At 42.2% G+C, this 18,705-nt stretch overlaps 1 protein-coding gene and 1 long non-coding RNA gene across 6 annotated transcripts in view; one reads left to right on the top strand and one right to left on the bottom strand.

Moving 5' to 3' along the window:
* The window catches only part of SBNO1 (strawberry notch homolog 1), a 58,334-nt gene extending 44,432 nt beyond the window's left edge, over window positions 1–13,902 (bottom strand). For 2 of the 5 annotated variants that reach the window (XM_019467636.2, XM_019467637.2), the window contains exons 1-4: window positions 13,654–13,902; window positions 5,495–5,626; window positions 4,669–4,773; window positions 2,412–2,724 (exon numbers count right to left, since the gene is read on the bottom strand). In XM_019467636.2, the coding sequence (XP_019323181.1) occupies window positions 2,412–2,724; window positions 4,669–4,773; window positions 5,495–5,626 (550 nt within the window). In that variant the 5' untranslated portion in view covers window positions 13,654–13,902. Of the gene's footprint in view, window positions 1–2,411; window positions 2,725–3,780; window positions 3,863–4,668; window positions 4,774–5,494; window positions 5,627–13,653 lie in introns of those variants that run through there. The other 3 variants (XM_019467638.2, XM_019467639.2, XM_019467640.2) reach the window with 3 other exon arrangements.
* A 45-nt stretch (window positions 13,903–13,947) lies between these two features.
* On the top strand, window positions 13,948–14,779 carry LOC128776985 (uncharacterized). Its single transcript, XR_008422099.1, has 2 exons — window positions 13,948–14,088; window positions 14,499–14,779. It is a non-coding gene; the product is annotated as an uncharacterized LOC128776985 (long non-coding RNA).
* The last annotated feature ends 3,926 nt before the right edge of the window (window positions 14,780–18,705 follow it).

The raw sequence follows: 18,705 nt of genomic DNA, 5'->3' as shown, positions 1-18,705 counted from the left end.
TCTGAACTTCCCTCACAATAACACAGTCTTCTTTACATTATGAGGACACGTGCTCTGAGGGGTAGAATGCTCAGAAAGCCACTCAAAAAAGCAGCAGTATTTCCTCAAACCCAAAAACTTTTAATGAAAGTTGCTTCCAAAACTGATCACCCCACCCCACCCCTAAGTCTCCCAAGAGCCATCCCAGATGCTGCCCTGAACCCCAGCCAGGTCAGGGCCACGGTCCTGCTCTCCATGGCAGAAAATAAAAATCTGTCCTAAGGCAGTTAAAATTATTTTTCAGTTGGCATCCAGCTGCCAGGCTGCAGTTAGTTCAGGACAATGACCTTGAGTAAACTATAACCATAAAGCCACAATGGTATGGACTCAAAGAAAAGATTAAATAATTTGATATTTTTAATTGCATCTCTCACTGGAGACAAAGTTAGTTCTACATCGCGCTACAAACACTTTTTGACCACTGCTTTCGAACGCCCCAGCCTTCTTCTTTATAAACATAAGCACAACTTCCAAGCAGTCAATTCTGTCCCTAAATTATATATTGGTCTATATCAGGTATTAGAACTTATTTAGTTCCCACAATTAGAAATACAAATACCTTTTTCCTTTGGAAAAAGGAACTGTACAATACCTATCACCTCATTCCAAAACCCTAATAAGATGCTATTTATGTGCCAGTATAAATCATCAGGAACCTCCATTCTACCTCCTTAATCCAAACATACAATAATCCCAAGGAAATCTACTTTAAAAAAAGGCACCAATTCCTATGCTAAAAACTATACAATAGTGGTCAGCTCAGACTATGACTGAGGTCAGTTACCATTTCCAACAGTGCCTGCCATGGTACTGTTACATAAAAGGCACTCAAATAGGGGCGCCTGGGTGGCTCAGTCGGTTAAGCGGCCGACTTCAGCTCAGGTCATGATCTTGCAGTTCGTGAGTTCGAGCCCCGTGTCGGGCTCTGTGCTGACAGCTCAGAGCCTGGAGCCTGTTTCAGATTCTGTGTCTCCCTCTCTCTGACCCTCCCCCGTTCATGCTCTGTCTCTCTCTGTCTCAAAAATAAATAAACGTTAAAAAAAAAAAAAATTTTTTTTAAATAATAATAAAAAAAAAGGCACTCAAATATATTTCAGCAGAATGTAGAGGGAAGGAAAGAATATCCCTCTTAAGAGTTCACATTTTTCAGTTTCTAAAACTATACTACTAAAATATGACATTGCTAAAATTTTTAAAAACACCAATTAATTCTATTTTACCCTTAAAAATTACCTTAATACACTAAACACGAAGCTTCCTCTGAATGTTCCACTTAAAACTGTAACCTCTTCCTGCCCTGTACCCCATTTTCTATTTCTTTCCACAGAGCTTGTCCGTATCAGACGTACTGTATAACTTATTTTGTTTATTGTCTGCATCTCTCCACTAGGATGCAAGCTCCATGAGAGCAGAGATTCCAACAGTTTTTCTCCCAGCCATAGCCTCAAAACCCCAGAACAGTACTTGGCATATAGAAGGCACTCAATAAATATTCGTTGAATAAATGAGCAACAACAAACTCCAAAGAAAAACTACAAAATCTATATTCTTTATGCATAAATGAACTCTTTAAAAATGTAATCAAACCACTGTGGAACTTTTTCCCGTTAAACCTTATCCTTAAGATATTCTGGATTAGCTAGTGGTGATGGTTTAACAACTGTGAATATACTATAATCTACTCAACCGTATACTTTAAAAAGGTAAAATTTATCGTATGCACATTATATTTCAATAAAGCTGTTTTTTTAGAAAGTTATTATATGGGTGCTCATTCTTCAAAAAAAATGCAGTAAATTATTTTATAATGAAAACATATGTATTTTAAAAGGGAATTTACTAAATACACGACTATCCACAAGCAATGAAGCCAGTGACAGGCAAAATCAAAAAGCTGTAAAAGTCACAGTAAAGCAGTAAAGTATCAGTTTAAAGCCAGTTACCTCACACATGGTCCAAGGACCACCAGCAATAACACCTCTAAAAAGCTTATTAGAAAAATGCAGAATCTTGGGCCCCACCCAGACCTACTGAATCTGATTCTGGCTGTGAACAAGATCACATAAAGTTTGAGAAGCACAGATTTAAAGGACCAAGAAAGTGTTAACCAGTTATTCCCAGTATATAAAACCAGTATCTCATGGTGTTAATGATTGTAGCCACCTGGAAATTTCATATTTTACTTCAAGGTAAATGCTAAGGCTTCTAAATTTCTTCCTCCTTTGTACTGTATAAATACTGTAATTGTACAGAGTCATGCAGACATCTCCTTCCTGCCCAGTTCTTTTAAGACCCAAGCAAACCCTTAAAAACACACTGACCTATCTTACCTCAGGGAGACAGGTGACACCATAGAAAACAGAAAGACTTACTAGCTGCTGTTGCAACTGGCTGAGCAATATTAGCTGGTGGCTTCAGTTTCATGAGTTCGTTCAGACTATTATTTTTTAGTAGATCCTTCAGCTGAACCTGGTCTTTTGAGGGTGCAGAGGTCATGGCATTTCGTACTGCTGGTGCTGAGACTGAAGGGCGTGTGTTTGCAGTAGTCTGGATAAACTTTGTTAATGTGATGGTCTGCCTATTCGTTGTTACAGGTGGTGTTTTAGTCATCACAATTGTAGATCCCAAGGTCGGAAGCTGATTTATTTGATTCAGCACAAATGTTGTAGTAGATGGAGGCTGCTGCTATAAAAGAAAACCATAACACATCAGACCACTGAGAAGTACTTTACTCTCTAACAGCCTAGATCCACACACATGGAAGGCCATTTAAAAATCTAAAACTAGAGGCTCAGTCAGTTGAGTGTCTGACTCTTGATTTCAGCTCAGGTCATGATCCCAGAGTCATGGGATCGAGCCTGATGTCTGCATGGAACCTGCTTGAGATTCTTTCTCCCTCTGCCCCCTCCCCTTGCTCACTCCCTCTCTAAAATTAAAAAAAAAAAAAAAAAAAAAAAAAAAAAAAATGGGGGGGGCACCTGAGTGGCTCACTCAGTTAAGCATCCAACACTTGGTTTGGTTCAGGTCGTGATCTCATGGTTTGTGGATTCAAGCCGCGCACTGGGCTCTGTGAACGTGCTTGGGATTCTCGCTGTGTCCCTTCCCTGCTCCCATGCGTGCACATGTATGGGCTCTCTCCCTCTCTCAAAATAAATAAACATTTAAAAGTTAATAATAAAAAAATAAAATTTAAAACTGACTTTCTTACCAAACTATTGGTGCTGTATTTTTAATTAAATATGCCTAACTATAAACTACCAAGTTAAAACACACCATTTTGAGGGGGGAAAAAAAAGGTATAGTAGTAGTGTGACATTTTCTATAACTGTCAGGGGCAGCAAGCATAAAATAGGACTATCCCAAGCAAGCTGTGATGTATTGCAACCCTATATAATACAAGGGCTAGGAAGAGAAAGTATTTCTAATCCCAGCACTGCCTCAACTAGGTCAATAACCTTAAGCAAATCACTTCACCCCTGGAGGCCCAGGCTCTCTGAAGTCCATTTTCCATTTCTAACATTCTGTGATTCTTATACAATGTTTTCTTTGCTATCATACAGACTATACCAACATTTAGAACTTAAAAGAGAAAACTACCAAGCAGCATTTTTTTTTTTGAAGATTTTACTTTTAAGTAATCTCTGCACCCAATGTGTGACTTGATCTCATGACCCCGAGATCAAGAGTCCCATGCTCTATTGACTGAGCCAGCCAGGCAACCCCAAGCAACATTTTAAATACCTATCTTGCATGAATGATCAAGGGAATCCACCAATATCATCAATATCAAACATTGGTGATAATACAGGTACCACCTCTGAGCCTAAGAAAAACCATATAGCATTTTATTTTTTATAGTTGGGGGGTGGGGAGGGAACATTAGAAGCTGGACAAAAATGCAGGAAAAAAAAGTCAAAGATTTGAGAATGATAAAATATCTGTGATCTTAAACGACTGAAGTACAACTGAGTATTTTTATAAATTTCAGTCTATTTCTACTTCCTTCCCTCTTCAAAGTATTTGGTATTTTTCCATGACTCCTATAATAAGAATTTTGTAGGCTGCCACTTATCCCCCCTTTTTTAAAGCAGGGAACTCTTTTAAAGATTTAAGTAATCTCTACACACAATATGGGGATCAAACTCACAACCCTCACATGCTTTTCCAACTGAGCCAACCAGGCGTCCCAACACTTACCACTTTCAAATAAAACCCTCGACAATAATTTATCATAATTATCAAATTTTTACACCACTAGGCTTAAGTTCATAAATGCTACGTTTAAGGTAAACTCTGTATTTAAAGCACAATTATGATCACATAATGGACAAAAGCTGAAATAAACAAGGAAAAATTAAGTGCAGTGGGTTAATGTGTAGTTCACAAATTTTATATCATTTACAATGAGTAAATTCAAAAAATTTTCTGTTTTGTCCTAATTGTCTTTTGATCAACATAGCTACCAGAAGAATGAAAGCATTATTTTAGCAAGTAGGATGTGAGAGTAGCATATTGGAAAGCAGCAAAAAGCAGAACCAGTAAGATAAAAATGACTTCATATTATAGGTTATTTTCTGACTATGATCCTAAACCATTTCAGTAACAATGTCAAATGTAAATCGTTCTTACCCTAACATTTAACAGTGCTGGAGTAGGTACTGTCTCTTGTTCTGGTTTAACAGGAACTGCTGCTTCGGTCTCCAAACCCAATTCTAATGCACTAAGTGGCACTGACTGGGGAGAAAATAACATCAGAGAAACAAATAAAATATGATGGGAGTGAACTGTTTTAAGAACCAAAGATGTATTCATTTTATTAAAACAACAAAAACAAAAAAGTTTTACCCTCAAAAAAATATGATACCAAGTATAAAGTAATAATCTTTCCAAGTACAACATCTTCACAAAATTATGCTAACACCAGAATCTTATTTTAACTTTCAGAGAAAGCATATAGTGAAACCTCAGAAGGTCCCCAAGAAGTACAAAGACAACTAGTAAGGAAATTAACAACCCTCCCACAAGAACTCTAAATAATACGTCTCTCTTATATAAATATATATGTATATCAGAGCAGAAAATGTCTTAATTTTTCACTGCAAAAATGTCCCTCTCATGAATGAAGACTAATAACATAAAAATAACATGCACATGCATATTTAAAATTATGTCTTGGGGCGCCTGGGTGTCTTAGTCAGTTGAGTGTCTGACTTGGGCTCAGGTTATGATCTCATGGCTCAGTTTGCGGGTTTGATCCCTGCATCAGGCTCCCAGAACCCACTTAGGATCCTCTGTCTCCCTCTCTCTCTGCCCCTCCCTAACCCACTTACACACGTGCGCTCTCTCAAAAATAAACATTAAAAAAATTTTTTTAATGTATCTTAATACCTATTTCTGTAAGTAGAAATGAAATTTAAGCCATCTACTTTTTACAGAGGCTTTGGAAAACTCTTACCTGCTGAACTGGAGGAGTAGGTGTTGGAGTTGCAAGCCCTGCATCTCCACCATCAATATCAAAGAGGTCATTCGGACTAATTCCACTCTCACTCAAAGCAGCAAGCAGTAAATCTTGCCCTGGCTCCACCATCTTTAGAACAAAAGATTTAATGTTAACATAAAAAACTTAAAATGACAATTAACTCTCTTCTAAATATAAATGAACATTTTCTACTAGATCCATTCACTTGATATTTATGAAGAACCTGTTACATATCAAGTAAGAACGACTAACGAGAAATAGTCTCTGATTCCAAAAAATTCACAAGATGGAAAGGACAGAGAAATATGTAAAACACAGCAAGAGTATTTGTGTACAAAATGCGGTGGGAACAGAAAAGGAATGTTAAACTTGGCCTGGGGAGAGAGGGGACAAAGACGACCGGGAACTACTAAGTCTCAAGGAAGAAATCACCAGGTGGGGAAGCATCTTCTGCACAGTGCATTACAATTTATGGAGGCATGAAAGACATTAGTACTTTAAGAACAACGTTTATGAGTAATTTACCATTGGTACGGAAGCTCAGAACAGAAATCCAAGGCTCAGATAGGTGATGACGAGAGATGAGGAAAATGTCACCCACAACCTTCTATACAATGCTAGAGAGTTCACTTAATCCCGTGGGTGGTGGGGGTCACTGAAGAGTTATCAGATAGAAGACTGCAGAACACAGTCAGATTTGTGACAGGTTACTCCACAGAAGTATGGAAGCAAACTGAGAATGGGTAGAATAAGACCAGAAGCAGAGACACATTTTAGGAAACCGCTACACACACCAAGAGAGAGATGATGTGCTATAATAACAGTGTGGAAAGAAGGGGGGATGGATTCCAAGATATTTAGGAAGGACAATCCATAAGGCTAAGTTTATACAGAAGCTCTTAAGATCAAAGAAAATATGAAATACACAAAAAGCATGAATTGATGGACGATTAGAGATAAGCCAACACAAAGTGAAAAAATAAGCATTGAGCCCAGGAGACCCAAAAAGGAGTTATATGGTTTAGTAGGGGAAAATGAAGCAAGCAAATACATCTCAGGTTTGGGTTTTCCAACTGTACTCTAAGGAACCAATGTACTTTTTTTTTTTTAATTTTTTTTAACGTTTATTTATTTTTGAGACAGAGAGAGAGCGAGCATGAACGGGGGAGGGTCAGAGAGAGAAGGAGACACAGAATCCGAAACAGGCTCCAGGCTCTGAGCAGTCAGCACAGAGCCCGACGCGGGGCTCGAACTCACGGACTGCGAGATCATGACCTGAGCCGAAGTCGGCCGCTTAACCGACTGAGCCACCCAGGCGCCCCAGGAACCAATGTACTTTGATCCAATGTATCAAAGTAATTTAGCACCAAAACAGATTTTTATCCATTTTGTAGAGGGAAAAAAACAACTTTCTCAATTTTTAACTTTTGTCATTATCTGAAATAACCAATTTACATACATAAACACGGGGAAAAAAAATGACTGTACTTGTTTTTCTCAAAACACTAATTTCATGTTACATAAATATACTAATTTTCAGCTAGTTCATTTGTTCTCAGGCTGTGTGACAGAATTAAATGCCAGTGTTTTCATTATGTCCTACTAAAAGAAAGGTGTTAGTCACCATGACCATGACTTCCAATGTGCAGAAATACTGTTTCAAATGAAAGCAAGATACTTAACAGAGAAATCCTCTACTAGGTAGGCCTATGTCACAGGAGCCTAAGTATCAATTAGAAAGAAGTTCTAACAGAAACATGAATGAGTTTAAGATAGAAACCACAGATACCCAGAAATGAAACTAAGGGCAGACTGTTTAAAGAGGGTCTTAAACAGCCCCAAGGAAGAAGAGATAAGCCGAATGAGATTCCCCCAAAATTTTTCAGAAAAAGGAAAAGAAGTCTTTGGAATACATTTTGAGCAGGAAGAAGGACAGAAAGGAAATTGACAACTAAGTATCTTTTACAAAGCTCACAGTGTTAGGCTCTTCATGTACACTATGAGCCCACAACAACCCCGAAAAAGGTAGGTATTATAATTCCAGAGATGAAACTGAGGCGCGGAAAGCTTATATTACCTACACCTACCCAGATCTAGATTGTTCAAACTCCCAAAGCCCATGCATTCTCGAAATTTCCAATGAATAGATCAAGAAGTCAATGTTGCCAACCTAAGAAGTTTCAATACTTAACTTTGGAATAAATGCCAGTTTGAGATTAAAATCAGAAGGAAGACAGATTATTGCACAGCAAGATGGAAACGGTATGAAGGGAATGAACAGAGGAGACAAATAGGAGAAATGTCCCAATGAAGATGTAAAATAAATAGCTGACCATATTTTACAAACTAATCCTAGTAATGTAGTACAAACATGTACTGAGAGCTAAGCCAATGCTTTAGAAACATTTTCAGGGGCGCTCGTGTGGCTCAGCCAGTTAAGTATCTGACTCTTGGTTTCGACTGAGGTCATGATCTCACGGTTTGTGGGTTCAAGCCCCACATCCAGCTCTATGCTGACGACACAGAACCTACTTGAGATTCTCTCTCCTTCACTCTGTACCTACCCTGCTCACTCGAAGTAAATAAACATTTAAAAATAAAAAATAAATAAAAACATTTTCAATCCAGTGACCTGGGTGAATGTGTGGTGGTCCTGATCTGCTTGCTATGACTAATCCTGACCTAGATTGATTGATAACACTCCAGAAACTATCAAAATGTCATCTTTTTAAAGTCAATATTAGAAATAACGATTTACTCACGTTTGAAATAAAAATACATTGTTTTGAACCAGTGACACCTAAACTACAGACCAAAGAACGCTTGGGAGGCCAAGGGATCCATTAATCCACTAGAGGCACACCAAGCCCTAACTAATTATACTAAAAAGTGTAAAAACATCATTAATGAAAAAAAATCATTGAAAAGCATTACTAAATTCATGAGAGGTTTTTGAAACATATTTTCTGAACAGTGAGAATTGAAAGTACAAAAATATTATCAGGGAAGGGAAAAATTTGGGAAAAACTTGGTATTTTTACAAGAAATAACAGCACAATTATAAATAACACTCAATGACCTACTGAAAATTCATTCACAGGAATAACAATTCGAGACCTCTAACCTCAGTAGTGACTTAGTAATGACAATGACTTTTACAAGCTGTTAATGAAGGAGATTTTAGGTTTATATACATCTTATACACAAAATCTAGGGATCTTTTTTTTTTTTTTTTTTTTAATGTTTATTTTTGAAAGAGAGACAGAGCATGATGGGGAAGGGGCACTCAGAATCCGAAGACACAGAATCCGAAGTAGGCTCCAGGCTCTGAGCTGTCAGCACAGAGCCTGATGCGGGGCTCGAACCCACAAGCCATGAGATCATGACCTGAGCCCAAGTAGGACACCCAACTGACTGAGCCACCCAGGCGCCCCTAGGGATCCTTTCTTAGTCAACTGGGCACAAATTCTTTACTTGCACTTTTTTGGAGTGAAAAAGGGGGAAAGGGATATGGAGGAACATCTAATGCCATTCTCTAATGCCATTAGGCAATACTCTTAATATTTACTTTTCCTATTCTGAAACTATTACAGACTCACAGAATTTCAGTGTTCAGGTGAAAAGAGCTCTTAAAAAGGTTATATTATTCAATCTTCTCCTCACCTTACAATTAAGATTTATTGAGAGGAAAAACAACAATTTTACTTTGAACCCTTTAAATACAATATAAATGCAAATACTGTTAGGTAGATATAAGAGAACTGTGTTACAGTGTATCTAACAAAGGATTTCGTAGACCTTAGGTGAAGTTTAACATGTAGCAATGTTTTAACAAACCCCAAAATTGCTAACCTCAGAGTGACTCTATCTGAAACAATGAACAAAAGGTTCCATTTCTATCATAAATAAACACATTCAAAAATACCACCTATTTCAAAATAGTACACCTATGAAAGCATCTACGATAAATAAGAAACAAGGACACAGTAGTAGAAATGAAGAGCCATCCTTGGCAGGAAGAGAATCCTGAGAAACAACAGCCAATCAGAAGAATGCAAGGGTACAGTTCCCACCGAGAATACCAACACTGAAACCTATCAACCAGGACAAGATTGCTCTTGTTGAGACCTAAAGCAGATCTTTATAGCTCTGGGCAGATACAAGGGGTCTATCTGTAGCAGTGGCAAGTGTGCAGACAATGGGGTCAAACAATATCTGGGTTCAAATCCTGGCTACATCATCCACTAGTAGTATAATACGGTCAGATAATAACTTATGTGATCAAGTAATAACTTGTTTCCTCAAATGGGAATAAAAAGAGAACCTATTTTACAGGATTGCTGTTGCATAAATGTTACATTACTAGCTATTAAATATCATTTGGATAAATATTAGTATCACGTCAAAAATACAGGTTTTCTTCCACATCACTGATCCAACGCTTTATTCCCTAAAATACAACTTTACTTGTGGGCAATCTATTCAATAACTTCCACATTAGTTCTATAAAACACGAGTTCCTTTTTACCTATAAGTGTCACATATTCAATTTGTCCAGCTAATCAGTTAGGTTGCCTAGAGGAGACTGGTAGACCTCTTTATGTAAAGCAAGTATCTTTCTTTGCCTGAACTAATAACAAACAGGACTTTTTCTCCTTAACAACGCTAAGTATGTCTGCCTTTTAACTCCGCTTCAACTTTGCTTTTACAAAGCCCACACGTAACGAATGACATTTAGTTTAAGAAGTTGAAGGATAATGATCCACTCAGAATTTAGCTAATATAATCTATGAACAAGGTATTTATTCAGTGTCTACTGAATGCAATTCCTTAATTAAGAACATCAGGAGAGGGGCGCCTGGGTGGCTCCGTTGGTTAAGTGTCCAACTCTTGGTTTCAGCTCAGGTCATGATCTCACGTTTTGTGAGTTCAAAGCCCCACATCAGGCTCTGCGCTGACAGTGGGGAGCCTTGCTTGGGATTCTCTCTCCCTCTCTCTCTCTATCCCTTTCACGCATGCATACTCTCTCGCTCTCTCTTCCTCTCTCAAAATAAATAAATGAAACAACAACAAAAAAAAGAACATCACGAGATACAAAAGATAATATAAAAAATTCATTAACAAGGATTTTCATTACCTTGAGGAATATAATTTGTATTTTTTAATAGCTATTTTTCAAGGGAGCAATTGCTCACTGAAGTTTGCCTCTTCCTGCTCTCACTACAAAACTTATAGGAAGAATGGATTCACAAAGGAATGTGCAGATAACAAAATTTCAAATATGCTTTACAAAAAAACACATGAAAGAATGGAGGGGGTGGGACAACTTTCTTGATTACCACCATCAAATCCAGATGGTTAGACACCTTGAGATTTACTACAGTGTTGATTTTTTTTCTCTTTTAATCCTCCAGATAACCCATGAATAAATATTACCTGTTATCCCTTTGTCACGGATAAAAACTGAGCCTTAGAGAGATGAACTGTAACAAGGTAAGAACAAAGCAAGCATGGAGCAGAATTAGAAACCTAGGAGCTCTGACCCCACATCCCCCCAAGATACTGTACTCTTAACCCTAGAACATATTTTTCAATCTGCTGGTCACACCACAGTGAGTTGTCAAGTCAATTCAGTGTATCATGATCAGCATTCTTAAATATTTCAATACAGAACAGAAAACTAGCGCAGAGTGCGTAGAGAGGATAAACATTTCACGACATGACTTTTTCAGTTCCGTGCGTGCGTATATACTAGATCACAACGTAAAACATGTCATTATGTTTACACAACGTAAAAATACCACGGGATGCAGTAAAAAGGTTTCAAAATCACTACTCTGTACTATACACTGCCTCCCAAGAATTAAATAAGCAAGTTAACTTGATGGGTTTTGTACTGTACTCATAAAACCAGAGTTCCTGCTCTTCAAGAGCCTATCTTTCCATCTACACAAAATTTCAGTGGTATCCCAAGTCTGTCCTAATAAGTTCAACGACATCAAAGTCAATCTTCAGTATTAAAAAAAAAAAAAAAAAGACAACTGCAAAAACTTTAGGATCCTATCATTTTGGTAACTACTTAGCTATTTCATGTGAAAGCAGTTCTTCTCAGAAAGTATCTTTACACTAATTTTAGGCAGACAAAGCACGGGAACTGAGAGACTCATGAAGTCAGGGTACCTGCAAGACCAGATCTCAGATCCGAGCGTTCAGGACCTTCACAGGAGGCAAGTCTCAAATCAAAGCTCAATTTAGAAACTAAGAAACGCAGAAATATATCTGCAGCCGGAGTCTTTGAGATGAATCATTTTAAAAAGCATGAAAGAATCTCCACACTGTCCGTTTTTAAGCAGTACGTGATTTCAGCAAAGCCCTTAAGTAAAACTGCCAGACACTTAACAGCATCCAACGAATGAATGAATGAACGGGACTGTCAGCCACCAACTAAGCCTCCCCTTCTAATACTTACATGAGCTAGAGTAAAATTCACTTAAAATTCTATAGACAACTGTGTGTAATTAAGTTAGCCTGGGGGACAAAAGAGCAGAAGCCAAAAGAATATAGATGTTTTTCCAGATAAAGGAAATTCTGGAAGCAGCTTCTTGAAACACAAAAATGAAACGTTCCCTTGCTCTCAAAATCACTGTCCGATGCAAGGCACCCGTGCCAAATTCTGCATTTTGTCCTAGAGATTCCATACAAACTGTCTTTGGGGCAATGATCCTGGCTTTCCCCGCAGCTTAGGGAAAAAAAATCACTTGATTGCCGTAAAAATACTGGGGGAAAGGAACCCCTTCGCACTGTTAGCTGGCTCGTGTCTCCGAGTCTACCTGCTCCAGGGCAACTCCGGATTTGACAGCTTTCTAGACCCTCCTGGCCGACTCCGTACAAGCCCTACTTCGTCCCTAATCATGGCTGTCTAGAAAAAAAAAAAAAAAATACAAACAAACAACCATTTAACCCAACATAAACCGCTAATGATCAACTCTCAAAGGTCAAAGGGGACCCAGCTTTTAACCTTCCCTCAGCAACACGTGTTTAGTACAAACTTCCGGGTGCGGTTACAATTGGCTGCGCAATTCAATGGATAAAAACGTTGCTTTATTGGACTCTCGTTTTCTTGGCCCGTCTCTCCCCACGTTTCTCAACCAGCGACTCCCCAAAACAAAAGCTTCCTACAGTAAACGGAGCCCGCACAGAAAAAGGGCTTCTCTGTGCGAGGATCAAGTTAGTGGTCCGCAAACATTAACCAAACAGCCGCACAAAGCCGGGCTGGAAAGGGGAGGAGCTGGATCGCCAGGGTCAGGAAAGAAACAATCACAAGGGTTCGGGCACATCCAAGTCTCCTCGGCGGTTAAACCGATCCCAACCCACTTCAGGGAAACCACCAGCAAGCACTGGTTTGGGGAACTTTAGATGCTCGTTACGCCAAGCACTCTCAGGGTAAGCAAATCCGCAACCGCCTTTCTCTGCATAGATGCTTAGGGTCTGGGAGGCGAGCGAGCCTGAGACAAAATTAACCTGATCGCTCGGTGAGGCTTGAAGGTGGCCCCCACGTGTCCCACGAACCGCTTCGACACCCTGAGAGCCAGGTAATCGGGAAACTGCGGGTGTGGGGTCCAGATTCGGGGCGCTCCCATCGCCTCCCGCACTCGTCGCAAGCCGGGGGCAAGCCTCCGACAGGAGGACTTTTGAAGGATTGCGGAGCTCACTTTCCTGCGGGTCCGGGACCTCGCAGTCCTCGAGTGGAGCGGGGAAAGCAAGGGGGGCGACCCAAGTAGAGTCGGAGCCGGAGTCCGCAGACCTTGCCTCCCCGCCCAAACTGGGTGCCTCCGGCCCGGGACAGCGGGGCCCCCGGGGCCCGAGAGCCCCACGCGCAGCGACCGCAGGGCCCGGCGCTGACGGGCGGAGGAAGCGAGTGCGGCGGGGCTGCTGCTGGGACCGTGGCCCCGAGAACCCTGGGGCGTGCAGCTGAGGGGGCGAAGAGGGGCGAGGGAGGCCCCAAGCCGGGGTGAGGTGGCTGCCCCCCCCCCCCAGCCCGGCCCCACACGGCCCCCTGAGGAGGGTGGGAGTGGGAGGCTGGCTGTCCGGGAGGGGGAGTGTGGAAGCAGAAGAGAGCTAAGGAAAGGACTTACTTTCCCCGCGGGATCCGACGCCGGAACAGCTTCTCCCGGGTGGCGAGAGCTTGAAGAACTAGAGGCGACTGGAGCGGAGGCGGCGGTGGCGGCGGCAGCAGCGGCGTCCGGCTCTGCCTACCTCCCCGCCGCCATCTTGACGCCCCTCCCCCCGGCCCCCCCGCCCCGCCGGAGGGGAGGGGGTGGGGCGACGGACGAGGCGCCGCGCGCACGCAGCGCGCGCCGCGCGCCCCACGTGACTTCCTCCCTTCCCCCCCCCCCCCCCCACCCGCTCCCCAGCGCCCCCCTCCGCCCCGCCTCCCTCCTAGGTGAAGGAAGATGATTTCCCCCCCCCATCTTGACCGCCCCCTGCCTTCGCTGCCAAGCACGGACTCCGCCGGCCCCAGCCGACCCGGTACCAGTGGTTGGATCCAAGAGAATTCCGGAACCCAAACGGTCCTTTACCGCGTCTCCGGGGTGGGCGAGGGGTGAGGGGGCCGGGTTTCCGAGAAGGGGGAGGGGGGAAGGCGAAGGCCTCTTGGAAGAGTCACGTGTCTACTGCTTCCGCCGGCGCTCAAACACCTCGCGAGAATTCCGTTCCCCCTCCCTTTCTGCCCCGCGGGCCGTCGGGAGGAAGGTCCGCACTCTGGTTTTGCCACGAGGAGGTCAGCCGGTGGGCCGGGCGCATGCGTCCCACACCTGCTTTCAAAAGTCGGGCTAGGAGGGGCCCGAAGCTATTTTCAAAACCTTTTGGTGTGTGGCTTCGGCCCAGGAAGTTACCTAGTGGCGTCTCTATCACTTTGGAAAGCTCTTCATTACCCAGTCAATCCGAGAAAAAAAATATTCGCTTATTCTTTGCTTGTTAGGCTCGCTCAAAGCACTTTATTCAATATGAAACCGCAGTATAACTCGGAGACCTTCGGCTGGTCCACTGTCATTATCATACCCTAAGGAGTGTGAGCAGAGTCAGCCCCATTTCTTTTTTCTGAACCATTGCTCTTGATTAATGATTGCTGCAGAAAAGGTTTGTCCCCACCACCTCTCGCTTCCTTATTTTCTTCTCCTTCCCCTTATTCTTACCACTACTACTATTATTATTGTTCTTATTAAATGACCTGACAGAATAAACAAATTAACTTCATGGTAACCCTTTTGTAAAGTCATTCTGAATGCTGTTTGACTCCGTTGCTTAGGTAATAGGCACGCCTGGGTGAGTCTTGCCCCCTACTGGCGGCGCATCCCGCTCGCCTTGCGTTGAAAACCCAAGTCCCCAAAACACTTGGAGGTTAAGGTGTGAGCTCCTCAGGAGAAAGTAGAGGGAAAGTGGGGAGGAAAAAAAAAGTAGTCATGGCAAGATGATTATGAATCTTCCAACTGGGCGTTTATATACCTAAGTATGTGTCATATATGTATATATATATATATATATTCATATAAGTGAACATTTTAAATTGCTGACTAATTACTTTGCTTTCACTATTTCATTTCATCCTTACACACAAAGAAACCTGGTAAAGGTAAAAAGGATAAAACTAGTCCCATAAGAACAAGGCCCTCATGTGTCCTGTTCACTGCTGGCCACTAGACTAGCCCTAGTTTCTGGTCTAGTGTAGATGACACCAAACAAGCCATGACAAATCTGTCAAATTATGAAAAGACAAGGAAATGAAAGGAGAAAGGATGCAGAAAAAAAAAATCTGAAACACTGTATTTAATGAATCAGTGTCTTCTGAGCATGACTGGTACAATTTGGTTTCCAAGTGGCCCTCAAACTCTAGCTGCACGCTAGGACTAGGTAAATACTAGGTTCCAAAAAGTGGAGGTCTGACCTAGAAACCCCCACCTTTAGAGATATTTTCTGAGCATCCAAGCCAGGTCCTTGCTGCCAGATCTGCATAATCTCCTTCTCTGGGACCAAAGTAAGAGATGGTATTTCAGGAGATATTGCAATATAACCGTGTATTTGCACACAATGTCACACACAAGGTTATTCACTGCAGCATTATTTGTAGAATCAAACGATGGGAAACAAACTAAATGTCTTTGAGGAAAGGACTGGTTAACTGAACTGGGGTACTTTCCTACAGTGAAAAACAGTTGTTCAAGAGAATGAAGCACCTCTATCTATGAGTACGTATAATAATATATTTTGCTTGCGTGTACACATAGAGCATCTCAGAATGACAATGCAAGTAGCAGTTGTATCGGGATGGGAGTCAAGCTACTGAGGACCGGAAGCAGGAGGAAGACGTATTGGGTCCACCCAGAACAGAGATGCTATTGGAAGCAGCTAATTCAGAAACAAAACCAAACCCTGTTGAGGCATGGTATTGACTTCTCCATGGCTGTTAAAACTGCACTTCTCACTCCATTCAACAAGTATTTATTGAGCCCTTACTATGGGCCAGGTACATTGTTAGAAATTAGGGGCACAAATGTAAGAAAACCAAATGAAAATAGAGACGGGGATGGTTCCTACCCATAGATTAATGTCCTTACAGTGTTGGGGCACCTGGGTGGCTCAGTCGTTTAAGTGTCCAACTTTGGCTCAGGTCATGATCTCATGGTCCATGGGTTCGAGCCCTGTGTTGGGCTCTGTGCTGATAGCTCAGGGCCTGGAGACTGCTTCAGATCCTGTGTCTCCCTCTCTCTCTTCTTCCCCCACTGGTACTCTGTCTCTCTCAAAAATAAATAATCATTAAAAAATTGTTTAATATCCCTACATTGTAGTGGGTGTTAATCCAAAAATTACACAAAATGTAAACTTGTAATTGTGACACCGTTACAAAGAAGCTAACAGCCTATTACAGAGGGATTTGACCTCACCAGAGGACTCAAAAGCTGCCTCCTTGAGGAAGTGGGAAAAGTAGGTATTAAGTGGGCAAAGAGAAGAGGGAACTGCATTTCAAGAAGAGGAAACAGCACATGCAAATGTCCTGAAACAGGTAGGAGCAAAGCAAGGAGAAGCGACAGTAACAAGGCAAGCGCACGGGTCATTAAGACAGACGTCTCTCAGCTCCAAACCCAGGCTTCTCTAGTCTGTATCGTGATGCGCAAAACCACATTTCTGCTCTGCCAGCTGTTTCAGTGTTTGTTTCTGCAACAGGGAGTGCCAGAGGGAGACGACAAAGCTGGAGGAGGAGAAAGTTTCCTGTGGACGTCATCCCAACAACACTTCTTCACCCTAGCAGCTGCCTCTCCTTCCTGTAGCAGCAGCTCTCCTCAGTGTCCCCCAGGCCTGCGGGATAGTCCCACCAAACCCTCCTCTCAGGGGGCGGGACCAGCAGGACCCTCCACAGGGCCACCCTGTAAGGTCTGAGATGCTGGCACCAGCTGAGCAGAGCTCCCTCCTTGGAGTTTAGGTCTGAGCAACACGGGTCCCTCTTTTGTGTTTCTAAGTTTAATGACCACCAACCCCTTCCCTGCATCCCCGTAGCCCAAGTGGTGGGAGCTGCTTCCTGCAGCTGGAGAGGTGATGTCTTAAAGTTCTCTTTTCACCCTTTCAGGTCACCTAGTTAACCAGCTTAGACCCAGTTAACAGTTCTTTACATTAATGGATCTCTATTCAAAACCCGGTGTAGTTTCGGCCTCCTGTCTGAACCTTGATTGACATAGCAAGAAACAGGGAATTATCAGTAGGATTATAAAAATAGATGAAGGTCATTCTCCAAGAGCATTTTGTAACTGAGTTTGGACTTTATTCTGTAGGCTACAGGGAGCTCAGAAGCCTGTTATGCAGAGAGCTGCCATGGTTGGCTAGACATTCTAGAATATCACTCTGGGAGCAGTGTAGCAGAGGGATCTAAGAACTGGGCTGCAGATATGAGGACTAGATAGATCGAGAGAAGGTAAGAACAGAAGGTGATATGGAGCAAAATTCTGTTGAGCAAAAGAAGAGGTCCAGGTTCAAGAGATATTTAGGAGATAAAGCCAACGACACACAGTGTCGTTGTACAACACACTATAGTGTGTACACTATAGTGTGTTGTACAACAGCCCTAGTTGTATAGGGGTTGTGAGGAGGGAGGAGTCTATAATGAAGCCTCAGTTTCTCTCTCCGGAACCTAGGTAGATAATAGTGCCACAGCTGAAACTATGACCTCAGGAAGACCAACATGTGAAGAGGAAGACAATGAGTTTGGCTTTAGATAATGGAGAAAGTTTTGCTTATCTATTACTATGTAACAAACACCCCCAAACCTAATGACTTAACCACCATTTTGGTTTTTTCTCACGCTGCAAGCTGGAGATGCTGGCAGGATGCTGGAATAGCTGTTTCTCTCTCTCCCTGTGGTCTCTCCAGTTGCCTCATGGTTCTTACCTGGTGGCTCTGGGCTCCCAAAAACACAAAAGCAGAAGCTTACAGCCTCTCTTGAATTTTAGGCTTGCAACTGACCAAGTGGTGTTTCCATCACATTCTGTCAATTAACAAGGCCGCACAAGATTCAAGGAAAGACAACACAAGGGTACGAAGGGGTGGGAAGGGCTGACTGGCTCAGTTGGTAGAGCATGCAACTCTTGATCTTGGGTTGTGAGTTCAAACCCCACATTGGGTGTAGAGATTACTTGAAAATACAATAATCTTTTTTTTAAAAAAAATGTTTATTTTGAGAGACAGCACGCAAGTCGAGGAGAGGCAGAGAGAGAGAGAGAGAGAGAGAATTCCAAGCAGGCTCCATGCTCAGTGCAGAGCCCAATGCGGGGCTCAATCCCACAACTGTGAGATCATGACCTGAGCCAAAATCAAGAGTCAGACACTTAACCGACTGAGCCACCCAGGCGTCCCTAAAATAATCTTTAAAAAAATATGAACAGTAGGAGGTATTGTTCATTGGAGGCCATGAAAGTAAGTCTATCATGAGGAATTTTGAGGGGCCAATGGGACATCCAAGTGGAAAGGTCTAGCAAGCAGTTGGGAGTCTACAGCTTGATGATCTAGATGGGGATTAAAACATGAAAAAGGATAAAACTGTGCTAGAAAGAATGCAGAGAGGAAAGCAGGGGGGCCAAAGGCAGAACCCTCAGGGTGTGTATCTAAGAGGTGAGCACTCAGTGAGCCTGAGTTAAGTCAGG

The sequence above is a fragment of the Panthera pardus genome, unplaced genomic scaffold (genome assembly GCF_024362965.1).
Source record: "Panthera pardus isolate Hobbes unplaced genomic scaffold, ASM2436296v1 HiC_scaffold_15, whole genome shotgun sequence".
Classification (NCBI taxonomy): Eukaryota; Metazoa; Chordata; class Mammalia; order Carnivora; family Felidae; genus Panthera; species Panthera pardus.
The sequence above is the reverse complement of the archived record's forward strand: the minus strand, read 5'-3'. Positions and strand labels throughout refer to the sequence as shown.